The sequence below is a fragment of the Rhamphochromis sp. 'chilingali' genome (assembly GCF_963969265.1).
Source record: "Rhamphochromis sp. 'chilingali' genome assembly, chromosome: 9".
NCBI classification, from domain to species: Eukaryota; Metazoa; Chordata; class Actinopteri; order Cichliformes; family Cichlidae; genus Rhamphochromis; species Rhamphochromis sp. 'chilingali'.
In genome coordinates, this window is record NC_137936.1 from 24,288,022 (window position 1) to 24,305,085 (window position 17,064).

Genomic DNA, 17,064 nt, shown 5'->3' on the forward strand with positions numbered 1-17,064 from the left:
GTGGCAGGTTGAATAAAGTTGAGTTAATTTCACTAAACTACGCTGTGAGTTTTTTATAGTTCTCAAGGAAAACAAACACAACAGAAGACCTACTTTGCAACAAAACAAGGGAGAGTGGCGAACACTATTGAAAAGACTAGTCATTACATAATGCAAAAGGATGAAAGTGAGTTGTTGTGGATTAATTCTGCAAACTGGGGGTAAACTTAGACGGCAAAGACACAATATCATGATGCCAGATTTATTGGCTGTACTGCACATGGGATTGTTGCTCCTCCTTACGTGTTTGACTGAGGTCTAGTCTCCTTTTCTCTGTGGCAACATTTGAGGAACATCACCATTGCACCTTGCCTGCTCTTCCTGTCTGGCTGCACTGAGCAGGGAGAGTGCAGTCTGTGTTTCCGGAGCCTTTTCGCTGCAACCACCTTTCATGTTGGCGGCAACGCCGTCGCTGCCACCTGCTGGAGGAGCAGGAGCACCGCTTGGTGCGTTGGGGTCAGCTGGAGCCCCCGTGGCCCCAGAATCGCCCTGCTCAGATGCTCGAAGTCTCTTCATGAGAGTAGTCACTCTAACAGCTTTCTGTGAGTAACGAAAATGTAGTTCATATAAGATGATTACATACAAGGAAATACATTAGTCCATCTTTTCACTTGTGCTCATCATTGGCAACATCACTAGCCACTTCATTAGGCACAACTGTTCAACTACTCATTAATGCAAAAATCAATCACATGACAGTATCTTCATGTATTTAGACATGTAGGCAATATCCTTTTGTGCATTGTGCTCTACCTACATACAAGATGTATTCTAATATCTGTAGGTACTTTATATATATTTATATTGTGTGTATTTATAATACAATATAAGATATAATATATAATCACCCTTTTTTTGGACCATGACACCAAAAAATATCCCTAATTTGTGTACAAACTTTGGAATAAATGCCATTCTGATTCTGATCCACTGAGCAATACTGGGAACCAGTAACTCAAGTCTTGAATGCACATCAAAACTTGAACGACATGGGCTACAGAGCAGCTGAAGACCACACCATGTGCCACGCCGCTCAGCTAAAAACAGGAAACCGAGGATACATTTTTCACAAGGCTTATCAACATTGGACAATAGAAGATTAGGAAAAAGTGGCCTGTTTGATTGTAGGTTCATAATTTTGTGTAAACAACATTAAAGCATTCTTCCTTGTGTAAACAATTCAGGTTGCCGTTGGTGGTTTAACAGTCTGCGGTAATTTTCTTGGCACTTTGGGCCCCTTGGTACCAACTGAGCATTATTTAAATGCTACAACCAACAGTTTGAAAGCAAGCAGGTACTATCAAAGTGTGTCTATTCTAAGAAACAGAGTCAAATAAGAGTCATTTTATGGATAAAGAAATATGTTTTAGACAATTTATACAACTAGATATAGCCTGCTAGTTGGATCCTGGGCCACAACTGAATATAACGTATGTATGTAATACACTAAACATTACATTAATTATGTAATTACATTACAGCATTAATTTAATGATGTATACTTCATATGAAGGACTACCTTCCACTTGGCTTTGGCAAAGTTCTTTTCAATTTGTGCACAAACGCCATCCTTGATGTTCTTATCTGAGGCAGCATTGCCAGAAATCCTGAAAATAAGTAACAAAAGAGAGATTTTCCTCCAGTGCCAATCTATTCATCAACTTCATAATTTAACTTGTATTCATGGTACTGTTTACATTTGATTTTGGTTCTTTACCATTCATGGGCTATGGCTTCTTGTGCCGTCAATCGCTGATCTTGGTCCACTTCCATTAAAGATGCCACTAAGCTTTTGGCTGTAAAAAATACAAATAAAATAAACAAACAAACAAGAAATAATATAAAAAAATATTTATACCTTGGACACATCATTTGCAATCTGCCTATTGCAGACACACATACATGCAACCTTGTTTCCAAAAAAGATAAGGAGTTGTGTGAATTCATATGGTTTACATATCACTTGAGTGCAGATGACCTGAACATCTCAACTCAGGATGTGTTTTAGAGAGACCAGCCGGATGTAGCAGTTTGAGACAGCTGTAGTAAACTAGTCTGATTCGAGTCATGTGATTGCTACTGACTCTTTTAGTACAGAGTCACACTGCTGGATTCTGTCCATTGTCTAACATCTTTATGGCAGTATGTTCAAAAATATTTAGACAGTGCTGAGTTTTGAGGTTTGCATATACAGTGGGGCAAAAAAGTATTTAGTCAGCCACCGATTGTGCAAGTTCCCCCACCTAAAATGATGACAGAGGTCAGTAATTTGCACCAGAGGTACACTTCAACTGTGAGAGTCAGAATGTGAAAAAAAAAAATCCATGAATCCACATGGTAGGATTTGTAAAGAATTTATTCGTAAATCAGGGTGGAAAATAAGTGTTTGGTCAATAACAAAAATACAACTCAATACTTTGTAACATAACCTTTGTTGGCAATAACAGAGGTCAAACGTTTACTATAGGTCTTTACCAGGTTTGCACACACAGTAGCTGGTATTTTGGCCCATTCCTCCATGCAGATCTTCTCGAGAGCAGTGATGTTGTGGGGCTGTCGCCGAGCAACACGGACTTTCAACTCCCGCCACAGATTTTCTATGGGGTTGAGGTCTGGAGACTGGCTAGGCCACTCCAGGACTTTCAAATGCTTCTTACGGAGCCACTCCTTTGTTGCCCGGGCGGTGTGTTTTGGATCATTGTCATGTTGGAAGACCCAGCCTCGTTTCATCTTCAAAGTTCTCACTGATGGAAGGAGGTTTTGGCTCAAAATCTCACGATACATGGCCCCATTCATTCTGTCCTTAACACGGATCAGTCGTCCTGTCCCCTTGGCAGAAAAACAGCCCCATAGCATGATGTTTCCACCCCCATGCTTCACAGTAGGTATGGTGTTCTTGGGATGCAACTCTGTATTCTTCTTCCTCCAAACACGACGAGTTGAGTTTATACCAAAAAGTTCTACTTTGGTTTCATCTGACCACATGACATTCTCCCAATCCTCTGCTGTATCATCCATGTGCTCTCTGGCAAACTTCAGACGGGTCTGGACATGCACTGGCTTCAGCAGCGGAACACGTCTGGCACTGCGGGATTTGATTCCCTGCCGTTGTAGTGTGTTACTGATGGTGACCTTTGTTACTTTGGTCCCAGCTCTCTGCAGGTCATTCACCAGGTCCCCCCGTGTGGTTCTGGGATCTTTGCTCACCGTTCTCATGATCATTTTGACCCCACGGGATGAGATCTTGCGTGGAGCCCCAGATCGAGGGAGATTATCAGTGGTCTTGTATGTCTTCCATTTTCTGATGATTGCTCCCACAGTTGATTTTTTCACACCAAGCTGCTTGCCTATTGTAGATTCACTCTTCCCAGTCTGGTGCAGGTCTACAATACTTTTCCTGGTGTCCTTCGAAAGCTCTTTGGTCTTGGCCATGGCGGCGTTTGGAGTCTGACTGTTTGAGGCTGTGGACAGGTGTCTTTTATACAGATGATGGGTTCAAACAGGTGCCATTCATACAGGTAACGAGTGGGGGACAGAAAAGCTTCTTACAGAAGACGTTACAGGTCTGTGAGAGCCAGAGATTTTCCTTGTTTGAGGTGACCAAATACTTATTTTCCACCCTGATTTACGAATAAATTCTTTACAAATCCTACCATGTGAATTCATGGATTTTTTTTTCACATTCTGTCTCTCACAGTTGAAGTGTACCTCTGGTGCAAATTACTGACCTCTGTCATCATTTTAAGTGGGGGAACTTGCACAATCGGTGGCTGACTAAATACTTTTTTGCCCCACTGTATATGCCTGCTGCTGTCTGAGGCTGAGGTAAATAATGGTCCTGATCCCTAAGTGAGAACATACAGGATTTTTTGTTTGGTTATTTGTTTGCATTCTGTTTTTTTTCCTACATTTTACACAGCATCTCAACTTTTTTTTAAAAATTTTATAAACAAGGTTGTACAGTCAAATACATTGAGTGTCTCTTACCAGAGTCTGAAATATCATCCCAGTATGGGGAATCAAATTCATAATCCCCTGACAAAATCTTTAGGAAAAGATTCTTATCACGATTATCAGAGTCATCTTCTTCAGCATCATCATAAAAAGGAGGGTTCCCAGACAAACTAATGAGGTAGAAAAATGAGGATAAAAGAATAAGACTTTCTTCCACAAAACTCTAACTTAAGAAAACAAAACAAAACTTGTAATACAAGATACTCTAAGCACATTATGAGCCACTTACAGTATATACATGATCACACCTATGGCCCAGCAGTCCACAGGTCTTCCATATCTCTGTCTCGCCACCACTTCAGGGGCTAGCAGCAAAAACAGGTTTTAAGTATTTTGGCAGGTTTGCACTTTATAGTTAAAAACTAAAGCAGTACAAGATGAATTTTATTGATCTGAACTGATTTTACTCACCAAGATATTCAGGAGTCCCACATGGATCTTTAATGAGTCCATTTTCCAGTTTTGCCAACTGGAAGTCGCTGATAACAATTTTGGAGTGCTTCAAGCGATTAAAGTAGACCAAGTTCTCCAGCTGGTTAAGGAAATGAAAGTTTGTTTGTATCATAGAAAGCATATGATCTTAATGAATGCAACCTTATTACAAGGTGGTCCCTGCATACAGTAATTTATTTAGCCAGTGATGACATGCTGTTGTTTTTCACTAGGTGTCAGCAGTGCAGTACCTTAAGGTTTCTGTGGACGATTTTCAGAGAGTGCAGGTAAGCTACAGCTTCCAACACCTGCCTCATAACATTGCTGGTGTCCCTCTCTGAGTAGTAGCCTTGATCTAAGATCCAGTCAAAGACCTCTCTGCCTGTAGCACTGGCAAAAAAGGACACCTAGATTTAGTACGTCACTTTTTGATAATACTCTAAAACATTTCACAGATTCAATAAATCGTTTCTTTTGTGAGAGTTGAAGAGGTACAGTGAGCAACAAATGCCCCAAAAGTACTCACAGCTCCAGGAAAATAAAGTACTCTTTCTTTGTTTCGAAGGCGTCAACCAGCTGAAGGATGTTGTGATGTTTTACCCTTTGAAGGGAACAGGAGAAAGATGCAGTGACGTAGGTGAGGTTACATGAGAAATAACTGAGTCAGAAAGGATAACAAAATCTCAGTGGTACTCTGTAAAACAAGAGCATAAAACAAGGTAAAGCTGTGTAACTGCAACAGGCAGTTTTTTCCATTACGTCAAAAACTGCCAGCATGGCATCACCACGGTCTAGCTCATCAGAGGGTGAATTTTTAGAACACCAACTAAAACAGTGCAGGCCTTAGTCAAGCAATGACAAATCACCACAATAATATGTCAGTTCTGGGTTCATAAATAATCAACATCTAATGAATTCCTTATTAAACTGATTTGGGACCAAGTATGCTGATTGTTATTATAATTTCTTGTCAGTTGCTGGTATGTTGACCTTTATTATGTATTATTTTTCATGCAAATGTGACAATTGAGTCCTTAGACATCACAATAGGCCCACCGAATGTTACGTGTCATAGAATCTCAGGCTTTTAAAAATAACGTTTTACAGGATAAGAATGGTGGGAGACCCAATGAAAAAATCCTGACCAAAAATGTTTTTAGTTCTAATTTTGTCAGGTCCAATACCCATTTGTCACTAATGAAGACCTCATCTTAAAGCACAGCTAACACACTACTTTTATTTTATTTTTTTAAAGTGATGAGCAGTAGTTTTGTTTTTTTACTCATCAGTAAACACTAGATTTAAGCTGCACCTCTTGTGCTCTAATAAACATTTACGAAAGCAGTCCATGTGGGATAAACCCATGTTTATGGTAATGCCATGCCATCTACTGCAATAGTTATGCTCACTGATCTCTCTTTTTCTTCTTCTTCTTCTTTTTCTTTTCTTTTCTTTTTTTTAGCAGATTTTCAATATGTTAAAAAGGCATAAGTCATAATTTGGCTGCAAAATAAATATATATTAAAAGGATAAATTAAGGAGTTTACTTCTCAGCTTGGTAGATGGTAAGTAAATTTTGAACATCACCGGACTTATCCTTTAAGCAAAAACAAATATGTATGAAACTTGCAATCTGACTTTACTTGACTTTACTCTGTTTGTCACTTTTGCAATATACCAAACTTGAATATTTTGGCTTTTTCACCACAATGCCTCCTTTTTGGTATTTTTGGCTGAACTCAGAGATAAATGGTCATTTCACATCAGCTTTGCTTCACTGCCAGGTGGCTTCCACACCCCTAAAGCTCTGAAATGAGCAGCGCCATACTTTACTTACATCTTCAAGATCTTAATCTCATTCTTGGCAGCTTTCCTGACTTTCCTTCCATCCTTTTTGTGGAACTTTTTGCATGTGTACATCTTTAAGGTGTTCCGGTCCTTCGCCCGGAATATCTCACAAAACTCCTCTCTGTGTCAATATGGAAAAAAAGCAAACATATATCATATTATGAGTCAAATTCCTCAGAAGTCTGTACTAGAGATGGCATGATACCACTTTTTTATGTCCGATACAGATACCGATATCATAAATTTGGATATCTGCCGATACTGATATGAATCCGATACAGTGTATTTTTTTAATGAATAAAACTGTTTGTGGGCCAAAAACAAACAAGAGAGACGGACTCGCGACAGAAAAGCTGATCAGCTGATCATTGATCAGTTTCATGATTGAAGTAGCAACAGGAGAGGGAGGGGAGAGAAGAGGCAGTCGCTCCAAATATCGGTTGTTAAGCTTAACGTGGGAATGCTTTACAAACATTCAGAGATGAACTTACACACTTGCTTTACTTCTCTCTGGGATAACTTTCTTGGAGATGAAATGCCGGTTTGGCAGCACGTAGCGAGGCTCCAAATGCTCAATCAGACCGCCGACAGGTCTCGCACGCCACAGCCGCTCTATCACGTGAGGCATACTGCTCCGACGTGCTAAGGTTCTGAGCTGAGTTATGCCATGTCGCAAATTTTGTGAGGTGCTTTTGTGATATTTAATGGATCAGATTACATTTTTTATTTCTCTCCGATATCCGATCCAGTAATTTACGTCAGTATCGGAGCGATACCGATACGCGATATCGGATCGATCCATCCCTACTATGTACACACTTGTCAGCATTCAGATAGGGAAAAATTTACTCACGATTTAACAATTTGTCCGAGGTCATACTTGTCGGTCACCTCTGAGGGACTGTTGTAATCCTTCTTCTCCCCGAGTGTCAAACAGCCAAATGGCATGGCAGCTCGTGCCCTAGCCGGGGAATATCTTGCCAACACAACCTGCCAACGATGGGTAATAAGTGAAGAGATAACATATGAGTATAGCTTTGTTTTGAAAGATAACGGCATAGTACATAGTATTTGCTAAATACTGTAAACAACATTATTGCACACGAGTTTTAAAAGCTGTGCTAAAAATTACTTGAGAACGAAATAAACTGTTTCATTAATGACCCTAAAAGAAATAGGGGGAATGGTTTCTCAGCGATGCGTTTAGCATTAAATGAGTAAATGCAGTAAATCAGTGCACACATTTGCAGGAAGCAAAACTCTCTTTCTCTGGAATCTTTTTGGTTGTACATCTGAGACTAGGCAGGCATAATTGAGCTTGTGGGAGCAAATTATTTCAAATTACCACAAGAGAAACACAACATAAAAATTTAAAATTTCAGTAATCTTCTTCGGGGAACTCAGTGAGACCAGCAAGCGTGCTTCTTTCCATCCTGCAGTGAGTCAGCCCTGTACTGCAGGAGCAGCAGCTTTCATTTGTCTGTTTTCTGCAGTAAAGAATATTCAGGTGGATCTGACCTTGTGCAACAGCTGACATTTTTTCTGCTTTTGTATGCTAAACTGCTTAAAATTTGGAAAAGCTGTTGCCCTGTTGGCTTTGAAATAACAAGAGAAAACACCACAATATTAACATATAAACCCGTACATGTTCACTGTCAACCAGTAGGAAGAATTCAATTATAAGAATTAAGAAAATATACGAGAAAATCTATTAGAGAATAATATTATTGTCCAAGTACTGTACTACAACAAAATAAGTGGTAGTTTATGATCACAAAACTAATGAATAACATGCAGTGTAAGCCACATGGCTTCCCAAAAAGAAGTTCAGTGCCTTCGTTCGAATACGTAACTGTGTGTCAGACAAATATTATAATGCTGGAAAATGTGAAATCACATAGGATAATTTATTAAATGCTTATCTTTTTTGGTCAATCTTCCCAAGGACACCAACAGAGTAATGTAAAACAATTTAGACTCTAATAATATAGTCTGTGATTTATACAGCGATTTTATGGTTTGAGTCAAAACACTGACAGGTTCCAACAATGTGTATTAGTTCTCCATGTTCCGTGAACAACAGCTTCCACACACATCATGTATGTGATCCATCCATCCATGCATGGGTGGCGATTGACTGATTGGAGCCCATCAGAGATGTTACAGGACGAAAGAGTGAAAAGCTGAAATCCTGGGTACAGCCTGGACAGATTGCCAGTGTATTTTCATGCAGGTTTTATTTAACTCAGTTCTGCAGAAATCCCAGGTTCTGAACCACCAATTAATTTTCTATAACACAAATCTCGATATGTTGTAAGATAAACAACATAAATATGAGAATTTTCAGTATATGGGAAAAAACTTTTACTAAATATGTCAATCATACATCATAAATAACCTACAGCTTTCATAAATACAAAACACTTTGAGTGCACTGGTCTCTCTAATGACCAAAATAACAGAGCTTACAAATACATAACAACATAAATCCTTAACTGTAGGATAAATGACTGCATGCAGGATGACATTTCCAACTGTATGCCACAAAAAGCCCAATAAATTAAATTCACCCACATGAATTCCTCTAACAGGTTTCTATGCCAATTTCACAGCCTGGCTACATAACCCCGCTGCTTTTTTTTCATCATGAAAATTGGAGCACTTTTATGGACACAGAGTGATCTAACACTGGATCATTTGCTATAACGTGTTCTCAGAGCAACGGCATTTTGTGTCTCGCCTTTGCTTTGAATTAGTTATCTACTTTGCTTAGAGACTTTCTGTCTTGTGAGATCAGTGCAAGCAGCTGGTGGTCAAAGTGTTTACCAGCTGGGCTTCTGGTTTCAATTCTAGGTTAGAACTCAAACTTTGCTTTGAAATTACACATAACTTTAAATTCTGATAACCTGAGCTGATGCGGCTGAACAAGTCCACAACTGCCAGCTAAAATTACTGATGACATAGGATCTGTGTGTGGATAACAGACTATTTTTTTGGCAGGCCTTACAATGGAAGTAGCAGCCAGTGCAGAAGAGTGGGAGTACAAAAATTCTGACTGAGGTGTTGAGTGATAGCCTCAGTCAAGACCAGAGATAAAGATTTCTCCCGGCTGCTGCATCCAGTAATATCTGTAGTACAGCAAGGTGTAACATATTTTAAGAAGATGTTCTTTCAGTGCACTTTTTAACAATGTATTGCTTAAGAGTAATTGTGAATCAAGATAGCACCCTCGAGTCGAAGACACTGGGATGGTATAGGTGACCAAATGTTCTCAAGGAGACTCTCCAAAGACATCTATGGGAGATAGTGACGCTGCAGTATCTGAACGCCTTATCTTTTCTAGCGATATTCCAAATTTTAGCTTCTTTTTAAGCAATCTAAGAAATGACACAAGTCAGGTTAATATGTCACCATAAGGCTATTTAGTGGTTTAGTGGAAAGACACAGTTTCCAACTTCTTTATCGCTTGGATTTTGTGTTTGCAAAGTGCTCTTTCAGTAAACAAATTGATAACAATTCTAAAATGCAGCATCCTTTATTAGACTTCAGCAGATGACCTTTATTGCATTTTTTACACATCTTCTATCTCTACCTGTATGTACTGTAAAATCTTTGACGCATGAGGTTCATATCATTAGTACTAGGGTAAGCAATGCAGTAGGTAGTTACAGTACAACTATTATTAATTTAAGAGCTATGTAATTGTGTGTGAATAGGAATGCGGACACATTATGCAAGTTACCAGCATTTCTAAGTCACTGTTACTTATGTGGTAAAAAGTAATCCACCCACTCTTTGACTACAAACAGGCCACTTTTATTTTGAGCACGCTAAAGTGAAGGTGGGGGTCAACTTGGAGTAGCCAAAGGGATCAAGTCTCTTCTTTTCAGCCATTACTTTTTTGTTATTTAAGTCCATCCCAGACTTTACTCAAGGTTGTGTTTTTTCTTCAGTGTGCACAAGCAGGAGATGTTTCCTGGGGGGGTGAGTGAAAGACCGAGAGTGCTGCAAACTAAAAGCACGCGATCCATCTCCTCCTGCAGAGCTCTAGCCTAAACAATTCCATACTTCAGTTTACCATTTGCCTGGTGAAAATGCAGAACACAACAGCGTGGCTCTCCTCTGTCCTAAAGGGGCGAGCTTTCACTTCTAGAGTATGGGAGCGTTTGAAAGATATGCCCAAGCTAAATCACATCCTCTGCATCAATCTGACAAGAATAATACCCAGACTCACCATTAGCATTTTCTCTCACTCAGATTGATACAACTCTGTTGTCTGGGTATCAGAATAATTTCTTTTCATTATACATACACCAGTCCTGTAAGGCTCATTTAGACCAACGGAAGAAAACATACTACGTACGTGAGGACACAAACGCACACATTTTACTTTCATTGTTTGTGTTTATTCAACCAGAATTCATGATCTTATTTACCCTCACTTATAAAAGGGCTTGAACAAAAACTAGGCCGCAAGCATATTTAGTAAGGTCTGACCAGAGTTTTAAGAAACACGCATTTTATCTCATGGCCTCTGTTTCTCACCACACAGACAATAGCTACCGCAGAAAGACAGACAATATCATGAATGCCAAGCAGAATTAGAAGGTAAGGCGGATGTCAGACCAGTTAATACAATTATCAGACCTCACAATGAATCACAGATCCCTACACCTGTTCTCATAAGCTTGAGTCACAGGACGGCTCAGCAAACAATAAACAGAAATATGGCAAGTTGGGCAGAATTTTGTGTGCACATGTTTTTCCCCTTTCAAAGCAATCTTTGAGATAAGAAGCAGTTCTTCAGCAGAAGACAGAAAAAAAAAGATAGAAGACACTTGACTATTGCTGAGTCAGGGGTCTTTTATCTATGCTTTTTGAAAGAGCTGAATGAAGTGCTCTTCAGTAATGGGGATGTAAATTATGTCTCAAATTAAGTCGCTGAGCTCAACTTAAAAAAAGAAAAATATAACTAGCGACACCCTTGGTGAATAATGACAAAGGCAGAACGGTGTGATTAGAAAACAAATTAATAAAAAATAAAAAAAAAGATGTCACTGTCCAGCTGCTGATTGGTAGCATAAAGTAGTAGCTCAGGTTATTTTGTTTTCAGTAATAACAACTTTAATATACAGCCTACAAAGCTGACAGTCGTGATGCGTGGGGTTTGAATAGACATCTTTTTTTTTACAGAGGTTTTGCAACATTAGAAACCAAACACAAAAAACTCCCATTTCTATGCTGAAATGGGATTTAAACAAAAGTGAACAAAAAGGTCAAAAATGTATAAAGAAAAAGAAAAAATGATCCCCCTGAACTTGAATGTGATGTATAATATCTGACAAGAAACCAAGAAGCAATTTGTGTTTAGGTCTCTGTCCTTTTCATTGACTTTGTTGTTGTTATTCACTAGCTGGAGTTGCATTTGTTTTATTGATAGTGACAGTGGGATGAAATGTATGTATGTTACAAAAATGAAACTGTGAGTACACTGAGCCATAGAGCTGCAGTCGCATAATGCTCCCACTGACCCTTTATTAAGGAAAATAAATTACATACATCTGGAACACATTACCAACTGGACATGGTCCTGCCACAAAGGGTACTAAAATATAAGCCTTTGTCTGTAAATATCATCCTAGGGCACATCTCAGCTGCCTACCACTGGTCTAATTTTGAAGAATAAGATTAATGAGGATGGATGGCACTTTTTCACATTGCGTTCCAGCAGTTGCACAACACTGCCTAACCTTAGGGGACTATTATGATTCAAAATAAAATCTTTGAGGGATGAGGCATGTCTGCGTTTTTGTTCTGCTCATGCTGATGTGAGTTTGAGAAGAAAAAAAAGCCTGGAAATTTGCATTATGCATTATATTCTAGCAGTTAAAAATGACAGCAATGTATCAGAATTTTAAAATAATCAGTGTTTTTAAGCAGTCTCACCTAGGCTGCAGTGCCTGAATGGCATGAACGTGTTAAGTTTAAATATGGCTAAAAATAATAACCATCATCTGCATTCAGTAAGTAAAAAAAAGTATGACTGTGGAGCTGGGTGGAAAAGATTTGGATATTTTATTTTATGTGTTAAAATACTGAGTTCAACACAATGCCAGAAGTTTATAAATTTTAATTTTAAAAACATCCTAAATAAAAATTAGATTTCATGAATTTACTGATTTCAGCTTGCAATTGTCTTTTTTTTTTTTGTAATTTAATGAATTGGCATCATGAATATGTACATGAAGTAATTTCATGTGTTTTTATGCGTTATGCTTCACTCATTTTGCTTTATTAAATAAACTATTATCTAATAAACCCTAAAATACTAAGACATTATATGTTCAATGTTCCTGCAGTGACATTGTATTTATAATCCATCTTATAACTGCATGTTGTTTCACTGTAATAAAGCTTTGTCTCTTTTGGTCTTCTAAGCAGCATAATTGATATGCTGAGTCATGTTGAACAACTGTGATGGAAACTGGATGATGCGTACCGATTTTCCCCAAAGCAGACGTTCATTTTACGGATACTATTTACTGTCGTTGCCTTGTTTACTTGTTTTATGTTCTAGTAGACCACTAGTACGCATACTTCATAATGTAATGGGTGTGTTTGTGTAGGAGGTAACAACTGACAACCTCTGAAGGCAGTTTGGAAGAACATAAACCTTTTTTTGGGGGGGTCTGGAGAACATTTTTTTTCTTTTACTGTGCTTTTGTTGTTAGGTTTGCCCGTGACATTTTACAGACATGACTACAAGCGTCCTTATTTATTCCTTATTTATTTATATATTCATTTTTAAATAAATGTTTCTTGCTGCTATTTTGGAATTGGATTGTTTGTCAAAGCCATGTGAGACAGTGGCAGCAGGCCAGAGCTGTGGATTTGGCCACAGCTGAGGCTCTTCAAAGGAAACTGCTTGGTGACAGGGGGCAGATGGCAGTGATAATATCTGAGCCAAATTTTATAGCTTGTAATGCTTCATTTATGATAAAAATGTCCCTCTTGCTAGCTGTGAATGCAAAGCACACATTTACATTTTTCATTTTCCGACACATTAAGGCAGAAATGAACACAGGCGAAAGAAAAGTGTTTGTTTTGTCCCAACCCACCCAACCCCACCCCTCCTCGAACGGCAGGTCCAGTGAGGTGGAGAAAATTGTTGAGTATGAATCAGTCCTTTTTTGTGCTTGCTTGTGCAATGCACTGACTCGTACCATTCAACTCTTTTCTGAAGCATCACTGGCTCATCTTACCACTTTCTTCTGATGTTGTTTTGTTGCCATGGTTTCCAAGAGCTACAGTATGCATTGTGGCACCGTCTGTACAGAACAGCTGTCTGTGCTCTCACTGGCATTACTCCCCAAAACCACTGCCACTTCATGTGTCCGAAACTCTATTAAAAGAGTTTACAGAACGAAACTTCAAAAATATTAACCGAGGTAATTAATCGAGAAAGATACTGAAGCTTGTTCACCACAATACTCTGACACTATACCAGAGCGGTGTATGACCCAGTTATCAGACAGCTACTTTAACCTACTGGAATGCACCACTGCATAGAAATATTAAATTCAGTGTATAGCTTGCTACATGAACTGAAAACCACAGCTCTCTTCAGGTAAGCCCTTTCCACACTCTTCTCAGTGATGAATCTTTTACTGTTTCTTGGAAAGAAGAACCACCAAAGCAGAGTGTGGTGTGTCTACATCTCTGTTTGTAAATATATGTAAATACTGGATATTCATACATGCACATTCTAATATGCATTTCCAAATTCTGCATTTAAACACAGCATCTCTTATCACTGTATCATTGTATCACGTCTCTTGTTTTCTGCACCAGGTTTTCCAAACTTCTGTGCGCTAATTACAAATTCCCACTCCTTTAATGCTGTGTAATTGATCCAAATCCGTAATGACTAAAATGACACGTCACTGCAATCCTTTCAAGAGCCACTACAGGTATACAAGGGCACCCTTATGGCTTTCTTTTTTAAAAATGGTTTATTCTAGGAGACAGTCACTTGGACTGTTGTGCTTCTTCTGGGAAAGTGTTCAAAACGTCAAAGCACTCTCCCTCCTTCTGGGGTGTAAGAAGTGGTGGCCAAAGTAAGTGGGGATTGTAAGCTCGCTGGCTGTGAAAAGATGACAAATAATGACAAGGAGGCATGGACACCGCGAGACTGTTAAAATGTGAACTGAAGAAGTACTGCAGTCTGAGTGCAGGGAGAAGACGCCTTATGTAAATCTGGAGCGCAGTTTGAGCAAGTCTATGAACTACCGCTTCAAAATTTTAGATTTTGAATTAAGTTATGATAATGAAGAGTATATGCAAACTTGCCATCGGCAGCAAAACCGATTTCACCGTTATTAGTCTTCCTATAGGAATACACTGACAGCCCAGTAGCTCATGCAGGTTTAACAGTTTATGCATAGCTCAAAAAATGCGCTTAGCACAGGTTCGTCCGATGTCACCGATCCTGCTGTTTTCTGAAATCACGTGAGAATGTCTGCTATTCCTACCAAAATGTTTAATTCCTCCAAAAGTTTTCAAAACATCTCGGCTGTGTTGTGTTTTGGTATCAAAGACGGTCATTCGCGTTACTGAATAAATAAACCTCGGAGAACATCCCTCAACAATTTCACTTATCGTTTTTGTTTTCAGTGTTTTGCAGTCTTATGACACTAATCCAAATTACGCAAACTGTACTCACTTACCTTCAACGAAGTCAACTGGTACTCGGTAATCCAAGTCTTTGCGTAATATTCGAGTATTTGACTGCGGCTTCACTTTTCTTTGGATGCATCCACTGATGTCCCAGCGTGCTATCACAGAGATATAAGATACTCGAGCGTTTCCAACAAGTCAGCGTATTCACGGGAGTATTACGTGAACGTTTGATGGTAACCGCGGACTATGATGCAGAAAGGAGGGGAAGCGTGTGTGCGCGCGAGTGCGACCCACTGTGTAGCAGTGTTTGGAGCACTATATACGTGCACCACTGCATCAATTATGTTTTGAAAGCAAAGTATATTTAGGGAGATGTCTCAAAATGGGGCTTGGAGGAACAGGGAAAAAAAAGCTTCTTTTTTAATAGAACGAAAATCTCGTTGCTACTTCCACGAGGAAGACTGGAAGTAATTCCATTTTAAATGGCCATTTCCTTTCATTAGATTTCTTTCATCCCTGAAGAAAGAAGGGTGCAGCCTACCTTTAGGGTGAACTTTCAGTACACCTTGTGGTTAACCAAATAACAGCATATTTAGTCATGAAATTAGAGTTGCAGGAAGATACATAGATAAAGTACCATCATCAAAGATCAAGTAATCCTGCAAGATGTTTGACTGGAAAACATCTCAAACACAAGCAGCACAATTCCATCATGTATCAACGAGACTAGGGCAGTACCTTCAACTTCACAAAAACTGCAAGCTGTCTATGATATATTTTCCAATATATTTTCCAGAGTATAGCCTATACTCATGTTAAAAACCACCTGCTATGTTAAGCAACTGACTAGGAGGCAACATGCTTTCTCCTTTATTTCTCCACAGAGCGCATTCATATCCATTTTTACCAACTTATTAAAGTGTATTGATTTCTGATGCCTTTTAATTTGCTGTGATGAACTGGATTGAAGGTTTATGTCCATGCAGCTCGATTGTCAGATCAAACCGAAAGCCAGGGAGTACAAGAATGCCAGTCCAAAGTATCTTTGGGAAACAACTGGCAGTAAAGTGAGTAACACAAGATTAGTTTAGTACATTAACTGTATCCCTTATCCAGAGCTGCTACACAACATAAAAATTAACCTGTGCAAGAAAAAAAAAGGATCACCAAGCACAGTTTTGTTTTTCATCTCTTGAGCTGATACTGGTACAGGGCTCACTCAAGCCTCTGAAGAGGTGATTACATGAGGTAGAAATAACATTAACAACACACTTCTGGAGCAGGTGCTATCCTCAACCTCTTCACAGACCGTGTGGGTGCTGTGTGTCATGGTGAAATTGCTGAAAATGCGCAGGTTTGAAAATAAACATCTATTACGTGGTTCTTTCCGCTCATATTTTTAATGCATATAAAGTTTAGTTAGTTTAGACAACAGAAATCTGTCATTTTTAGAGCTCGCTGAGTGCAGTGAAAACAGATATCACCATAAGTAACTTTGCAATTATGTACAGGTATGCAGAGGATCTGCAGGGATTTTAGATTGTAGGCAGACTCTGTAGCACTGCCTTATATAACAGGAGTGTCTCTCCTTTCCGAAAATGAGTAATGCCGCTAAAAGGCCATTGGGATAACTGGAAAGAGTGTGGTGGAGCATCTTTAACCTGCTCCCCACCTACCCACAAAACCACCTACTCTCTCTTTTCTGACTCCCTGTAATATATGGCTCTCCAGAATTCTGGTTGTCTTAGGAGTACAAGTTGTGCTGTATCACAAATCTGAATCCTGAAATTTTATATACTGTTGTCAAAATTTATAAACTACTATAGGTTTAAAATCCTCTCTCCAGCCATCCATTAAATTTTAAAGTGGAAAATCAAGCATTTAAAGCCAAAAGAGCTCAGAAATACAACTCCCACTAAAAGTGCTGCAAAAGAAGCACCTTTTCTAATGAAAATTAACAAGACTGCATGGAGTTTTCATCAAAAGTGAGGCCTCTGTATTTCCTGAAAACCAATATTATTAGATAAAAGATATTTGGAGAGTGTCCAGGGT

General features: G+C 39.0%; 1 protein-coding gene across 1 annotated transcript; it reads right to left on the reverse strand.

The window, feature by feature from the left end:
• Positions 1-297: 297 nt before the first annotated feature.
• Positions 298-15,196, reverse strand: camkva (CaM kinase-like vesicle-associated a; the record flags this gene model as incomplete). Its single annotated transcript, XM_080891646.1, has 11 exons — positions 15,060-15,196; positions 7,187-7,323; positions 6,323-6,454; positions 5,012-5,086; positions 4,737-4,875; positions 4,465-4,585; positions 4,283-4,358; positions 4,027-4,163; positions 1,757-1,835; positions 1,559-1,646; positions 298-579 (listed from the first exon to the last, which is right to left on the reverse strand). The coding sequence occupies exons 2-11, from the start codon at positions 7,279-7,281 to the stop codon at positions 298-300; spliced, it is 1,224 nt and encodes a 407-aa protein (XP_080747772.1). The 5' UTR covers positions 7,282-7,323; positions 15,060-15,196.
• Positions 15,197-17,064: the final 1,868 nt, after the last annotated feature.